Source organism: Nanorana parkeri, unplaced genomic scaffold (assembly GCF_000935625.1).
Source record: "Nanorana parkeri isolate BGI_ZX_2015 unplaced genomic scaffold, ASM93562v1 scaffold959, whole genome shotgun sequence".
NCBI lineage: Eukaryota > Metazoa > Chordata > Amphibia > Anura > Dicroglossidae > Nanorana > Nanorana parkeri.
This window is the reverse complement of record NW_017307227.1, coordinates 665,476-673,109: the sequence shown is the minus strand read 5'-3', so window position 1 is coordinate 673,109 and position 7,634 is coordinate 665,476. Positions and strand designations below refer to the sequence as shown.

Genomic DNA, 7,634 nt, shown 5'->3' with positions numbered 1-7,634 from the left:
CCCTGACCCAATTCCATGTAGTGAGCAGACAACTTTGCCTCTGCTGCACTGAAATCCCAAGCAGTGTGGTCGGACCGGTCTGAGTTCTCTCCTGCTGGACAACAGACTCCCCATCCCACTTATGCTATGGAGATACTAACACTACTTTTAGTATTCTTTACTTGTATTCATTTTATTAGCCCTCAGGGGCAGGGCCCTCCTTACCATCTTGTCTTGAATTGTATTTTAACTGTAATGTCTTCCTTATATTGTAAAGCGCTGCGCAAACTGTTGGCGCCATATAAATACTATGTAATAATAATAATAATAATAATTTACTAGGTCCAACATGCTAGGATGACATTTGTGCTGCAAACAGCATCTCAGTACAGTGGCTTTCCTGCTTGGAAGATCCTGAACAGTATTAGAAGAGAAATGCTGTTGACCAGTAACATGGTGCATATAAGATGCATATAAAATACACCATGATAGGGCAACAGTCAATACTAGCTGCATTTTATTCACATTATTCAATAGGATTATAAAATTGTATGACAAGACACAAAAAGTGTCCATCTTAGCTGAGCTGTTACCAGATGTTGGAGTGTTTATCAATGCATAGTAATAGCTTAGTAGCTTTGTTTGGAAAATTTAATGAGCTGTCCACTAAGTTGTTTTTTTTTTATTATTTCAATCGTCCCACCTAAAAAGAGAAAAAAAACCCCAACATACTTGTATGTTGCAATTAATTGGATGTGTCTTTTCATTTTAAAATTGCAATAGCAAAATGACAACAGGACACCTTTCTTCCTCCAGTTTTCATAAGATCCAGTAACTTTGATATGATGAAAACAGGAAGCATGCTTACCACAGAGAACAACATGGTAGGCATGAAGCTAGGAAAGGCGTTTTAATTATAAACTAACTCCCAAAACGACATCATCTAAATCTTAGAGAAACAACAAATGAGATGAGAATAGAAAGCCAGGATTTATTTTCAGTGATGCATACTACATTTTCCATGATGGTACAATCAATCAGCAAACCTTCTTGCCTCACTCACAGAGTAGGACAATCTCTTTGGTACCGAACCGTGGGGGTACATAAGTAACCACAATATATACGCCTAACCACAGTAAAAGAAACATGGAAGCATAGAAGTTTTATCACAGCTCTCATTCTGCACCAGTATATAATCATTTTATAGGTTTGCTTCAACATCTGTGGAAAGCAATTCTTCCTTTCAAAATGCATTCATGCTATAGCCATGTCTAGTCATTTAAGCAGCATAATATTGAAGCATCAAGACTCTCTTTTTGGGTTTGGACAAGCAAACAGCACCTCCCTACAAGGCACAATGAGAAGTATACTGTGCAATGTGCAAGTATATTGTAACCGACATTCTGACTAGACGGTAGCAGGAAGAATGCATCATGTGCTCTGCCACTGGTTGCATGGCCCTGGTTAAGGCACAACCAATTTTTTTATGTTTCTACAGGAACCAGTATTTGTATATATGGTCATAGGGTCCTAGTAATTCTGTGTGCACACCTGACTGTACACAGTATACATTGTGTATATTTTTGTGTGAGTATACAAAGCAATGCTTACAGCAGCATACTGTAAGAAGAACATTCTGCAAGATACATGGTTACAATTTGGTTAAGTGGATCTAGAGCTGGAAATACCAGCACAACCAAAATAGTAAGAAGAAAAGAAAAGGACAACTGTTCTAGCTTTTGCACAAATCAATTCTATTTCAACATGTACGGTTACATCGTGAATGGGAGAAAATGATTGATTTTTATTCAAATTCACTGTGGCTGTCACCTCTGTAAGGTGACTTTAGTTACTCATTAAGATTTGGATACTGAACACCTGGAAACTGAGCTAAAACATTGTCATTTGTAATCAGAACAGAAGCTCCTCCAGCTGTGCTGAAACTACAAATTCCATAAAGCATTGTAAAGGTGCCCATACACCTTACAACCATCGCAAGACTTATGTCTTGCGATGGTTGTAAGCTAATTAAAAGCTTGTACGATCTGCCCATCTTGGACAGGCAGATCGTACTTGCAATCATCGAAAGCCCGCCCCGCTGAGGGGCGGGCTTCCGATGACCGCAATGCTGAACGAGCAGTGTGCGCGTGCACACACCGGCCCGTTCCACAGTTGTCGAACGAGCACGCCACTAACCCGCCGACAATCGTACAATTCTCGGCGGGTTTTCTCCTTCGACAAAAGACGTGCAGTAGAAACGGTCGCACGCCTTCCCCTCGATTATCGTACGATAATCGCAAGGTGTATGGGCACCTTAAGACTGGCAGCCACAGGCATGAGTTCCAGAGGCAGGTGCATGAAGGGATTTGTAGTTTCACCACAGCTGGAGGTCCAGAGTTTGGCTACTACTTCTCTAAACAGTACTGTGTGAAAGGGGCACCGACTCCTGAGAACTGTAATAGAACTACTTCTTAAACAGCAACAAGTGTAGTGTGGAAGTGAAGTGTAGATACTGCCAACACCAACTATTCTGTATTCATTTTTAGGAAAAATAAAGACTCAAAAAGAATAGGCCTGTGAGCAGGTTGTATTTACTGCAAATCAATTAAGTGAACAGAGAAGAAAGGATGGGCAGTTCAGCGGAACATAGGAATTGAGACGCTAATGTGTAATGTGGTCCCAGAGTAAGTACCAGTAACAGTGTGTTTTTCAAGCACTTGCATGCATGAGGCAGACATATTCTGAGAATCATTTGTACATACCAATGGCTGACAGTTCCTACATGAAACCATCCATGTCACCATTGCTATGTGTATGTAAATATATTTTTAAAGCAGGAAAAATTTATTATTTTCATTAACCAGAGTTTATTCAAAATGTATGAAGCCAATTAGAGTCTACCAAAGCCACAACAAACTGTAAACTGCGTGGATAACCTGCAAATGGGACCTCTGTTGGACCAGTTGCTATAGGCATGAAGATAGGAAAGTAAACAGCATTTGTGGCTAGGTCCTAATCCTTCCAATAATGTTGTAGATATGGTATTCAGGTGAAAAAAACTAAACTGAAATAAAAGCAAGGGGTGGATGTGTAATGTGGGATATAAAAGTGGAAGCCATCATAAAAAAAAGAAATGAGGACATTAGATATGCAGCATTCACTCCTGTCTGCATTACTCTGACATGGCAGGTGGAAGAGGAGGCAGTGCTGGTGCTGCTTGAAGTGCATTTTGCCCACACACATCACTGCTGTTCAGTTCTACATTATCACCGATAGCAGGTGTTGTACAACTTATACAATCCTCAGTGGTCTCCACAGAAGGGGCCTGTGGTCCACTGAAGCCTTGCACCTTCTTGTTAAGGTCGTTACGCTCGGTCTGTAAAGCCCGGCAGAGCTTCTCTAATCTTTGGATCTTGGCCTGCAAAGCCTCTTGCTCTTTATCACGTAGGGTTTTCTGAAAGAAGCATTCAAGAAAATACACTTATATGTCATGTGTGTACAAAGAAATTACCCAATGTAACCAACCCTAGACTATTTTCACTTTTGACAAGGTAAAAAACCAAACCCAAACCCCTTTTCTTCCAGCCAACTGTAGAATGGCATAGAACTCCAGACTTTTCTACGAGGTGTAAAAAAACAGCCTTCATATACAGCAGAACTGCTGCAGTCTGTGAGTCCAAAGCTTTCTACTTTCTTGAAGAAGGTGAACACACTTTAAAAAGTAAAAAAAAAATTGCTACAAGCAAAAGGTTATTTTTTTTTTCTTTTCATAGAAAAAAATGTCTGGATATGATATCTTGGTGTGGATCACAAGACTGGCTAAATATATGTGCTATTCTTCAGGCAGTTAAGAGTGTTCATATATAGAAGTATTTCAAATCGGTTTTAGCTTCATGCCTGAAGTTGAGCTTTAACAAACAAAGCTGATAAATAAGGAAATGGAGCCACTTTTGCCCACACACATCACTGCTGTTCAGTTCTACATTATCACCGATAGCAGGTGTTGTACAACTTATACAATCCTCAGTGGTCTCCACAGAAGGGGCCTGTGGTCCACTGAAGCCTTGCACCTTCTTGTTAAGGTCGTTACGCTCGGTCTGTAAAGCCCGGCAGAGCTTCTCTAATCTTTGGATCTTGGCCTGCAAAGCCTCTTGCTCTTTATCACGTAGGGTTTTCTGAAAGAAGCATTCAAGAAAATACACTTATATGTCATGTGTGTACAAAGAAATTACCCAATGTAACCAACCCTAGACTATTTTCACTTTTGACAAGGTAAAAAACCAAACCCAAACCCCTTTTCTTCCAGCCAACTGTAGAATGGCATAGAACTCCAGACTTTTCTACGAGGTGTAAAAAAACAGCCTTCATATACAGCAGAACTGCTGCAGTCTGTGAGTCCAAAGCTTTCTACTTTCTTGAAGAAGGTGAACACACTTTAAAAAGTAAAAAAAAAATTGCTACAAGCAAAAGGTTATTTTTTTTTTCTTTTCATAGAAAAAAATGTCTGGATATGATATCTTGGTGTGGATCACAAGACTGGCTAAATATATGTGCTATTCTTCAGGCAGTTAAGAGTGTTCATATATAGAAGTATTTCAAATCGGTTTTAGCTTCATGCCTGAAGTTGAGCTTTAACAAACAAAGCTGATAAATAAGGAAATGGAGCCACAAAAGCCACTATATTATATAAAATACAATAATAATACAGTAAACTCTCCGTTATCCGGTATACAACTAACCAGGAGAAAAAAAAAACCCCCGTGTACTCACTGTTCTGCTGATCTGCGGCATGTATTATCCTGAAAACGATCGTGTGTCTATTGGTCTTAATTTGCTTTTGATTATTGCATTTCAATATTAATATGAAGTCAATACAGAGTTTTTGTTATTATATGGTATAGTATGGGGTAAGGCATTAGATTGACCTGCTTTTAATCGAAACTCTCAAGCAATCAGAAACAACATTGATCCGGATTCTACCAATCCCCATGATGCCGGATAACGGGGAGTTTACTGTACATGGATATCGAACGTGGAATTATTTTCTATTAATGAGGTCTAATATCCCCCTAATTCTGCTTGCTGGTTATATGCGCCTCTCACCTCCTCGGCCATCACTAGAAGAGCCTTATTGCTACTTTCCCATCTGGAGCGATACATTGTGGTCTCCTTCTCTAACTTTTTGATCTTCTTTGTCATCTGCAGAGTAAAAAAGTTAATCATTTGCAAACATTTATTAAAAGCTTAATGCTCAGGAAAATAGAAACCAAACAGATCTCGATCACCTTTTCCATCTCCTGTTTGAAGGTTGTGAAAACTTCATTGCTTTTGGAAAGTGTGCTCTGAAATTCCTCAAACTTCTCAGTGTACAGAGCCAGCTGAATGTAGAAATATTGAAAGATTAACAATGACATGCACATTCATGAAAATCTGTGTGATTGTGCCAAGTCATGTAGGTGGTACAAACATGGATTACCTGCTGTTTGAGGTGGGATTCCTGCTGCTTCATGAGCTCACACATTCTCTGGGATTCCACTGCTTCTTTTAGGAGCTGTATATAGAGAAGGATTAGAAGATTTAAGAAAAAAAAAAAAAAAAAACCCATCACAAAAAAAAGTAAAAAAGGACTGGACATAATAACATGCCACCAACTGCTTTAACTTATTTTGAACAAGTTCCATGTGGTCCAGTCGTTTATTAATTAAATATGTTATATAAAACTTAGGTAATCCTGGGCTGTGTTTACAGCAGTAAATAAATACTTGGGCACTTCAGCAATATGCAGATGCCACTTCCTGTCTGCAAACAGCCAGCAAGAAGAGAGCTTCTAGCTAGGTCCTTGCAACCTGTGAAAGCCTGTCCTATTCCACCCTGTAGTGCCAGCTGCTATCGCTGTCATCCAAAGCAGTGCCAGCCATACCAGTGGTAGCTTAGCCTGCCAGCCATTGCAAGTACCAGCCAGAACCAGTCATATCTATAATTAATGTTGCATGGCTAATTCAAGCAGTTGAGCCACACTCAAAATTGTATGACCCAAGTCTGTCCAGCTATTGCGACTCAGATGCAGCAATACACAGCATAGAAAACCAACAATATGCCTGCAAATTTAACAGCCTAAGCACACCTCAAAGCTGGTCACTTCACTTTATTACATCACTTCCCCTTTAACACATTCCCCTACTTGCAGGGCATTTTGCAAGCCTTTTTGATGCCCCCTTAGTGCATTGTTAACACTAACCCTGATATAGGCGCGTTGCTTTTTCAATAAACATAAGTCCAAGGTATATCCAACCGCACTCCTGACCGGAAACAAACCCAAAGATCGGGTGGGTGCCGATGCGACCGCAGATGCCTCCGCCAATAGTACAAAATCAATATATGGTCACTCACACGCCAACTTGATGCAAAGTCAATATCTTTTATTGACTGAGATAGTGTCACATTTATAGCAGCGACGTTTCGGAAACCAAGTGGATCCTTCTTCAAGTAAACATCTCAGTCCAGTCAATAAAATATATTGACTTTGCATCAAGTTGGAGTGCGAGTGACCATATATCGATTTTGTGCTTTTTCAATAAATTCTCAAGGAACCGGCAAAAATTAAAATTAAATTAAAAAAAGGACATATGATTTCTGATTTTTTTTTTGCCAGTTGCTTGATAGACATGTGCACACTAAAAAATTGTTAGCAACTAAAAACAAAAAAACTTAGTTGCTAACAAAATTCTCTGTTTACATCTTGCCGCGAGCTAGTGGCTACATTCCGCAGCCGGCAGATAAATGTAAACAATGGGCAGTGGGCAGGAGCAATAGCCAACCTGCTATTGGCTATTTCCAATTGGGGGAAGGGGGTGTGGCACCCGTTGCTTAAAAGTTAATAGTAACTCTCAAGAAACTACAGTTACCCGGCATCTACCGATCCCCATGGATGCTGGATAACAGGGAGTTTACCATACCAAAGACAGACAGACATCAGTGCTTCACTTACAAAGTCCTTTTCCCGCTGGTGGCGCTCCTCAACTTCCTTCAACATCTCTTGAGCTTGCTGCAGTTTAGCATCAACCAACTGCTGTTGAAGGTCTTTGTGTTTAAATACTTTATCAATATGCTGCACAATAGAAAAAAAAAAGGACAATAAGCATAGATAATAGTACAGGAAGCAATAAACAAATGTCTAGTAGGGCACAAAAAGTATTCACCATTCTGACTGGACAAATCAATGGGACTTTATAAGCTAGCATTGTATTTATTACTAATATGACTACAGAGCCGCTTTAGAAGTTCACCTGCCATGTAAATATTCAATGCCTAATGCAGGGGCGCCCACTATTTTTCATCTGGAGATCTACTTTTCAAATGACGAGCTCATTGAGATCTACCAACGAAAAAACACCTGCATTCAGGGGCGGGAGGGGGCGTGGGCTGCGCAGGCAGGCCCCTCGCCCACAGTGCGATCACCTGCATTAGTGCCTGTGTTCCAGTCCAGTGCGATCCACAAAAATGCTGCGAGCACTATTTTTGCAGATCGCACTGGACCGGAATGCAGGCACTAATGTGCCTGCGTTCCGAGTGCGGGCGATCGCACTGTGGGCGATGCCATTGACTTCAATACAGCTCCACACCCCCTCCCGCACCGGAACGCAGGGAGTCGGCCT

General features: G+C 40.5%; 1 protein-coding gene across 1 annotated transcript in view; it reads right to left on the bottom strand.

The window, feature by feature from the left end:
• Positions 1-2,552: 2,552 nt before the first annotated feature.
• Positions 2,553-7,634, bottom strand: part of TXLNA (taxilin alpha) — an 18,533-nt gene continuing 13,451 nt past the window's right edge. The window contains exons 7-11 of the mRNA XM_018566569.1: positions 6,968-7,087; positions 5,456-5,530; positions 5,265-5,357; positions 5,083-5,178; positions 2,553-3,433 (exon numbers count right to left, since the gene is read on the bottom strand). Coding sequence (XP_018422071.1) covers positions 3,152-3,433; positions 5,083-5,178; positions 5,265-5,357; positions 5,456-5,530; positions 6,968-7,087 — 666 coding nt within the window. The 3' untranslated portion in view covers positions 2,553-3,151. The remainder of the gene's footprint in view (positions 3,434-5,082; positions 5,179-5,264; positions 5,358-5,455; positions 5,531-6,967; positions 7,088-7,634) is intronic.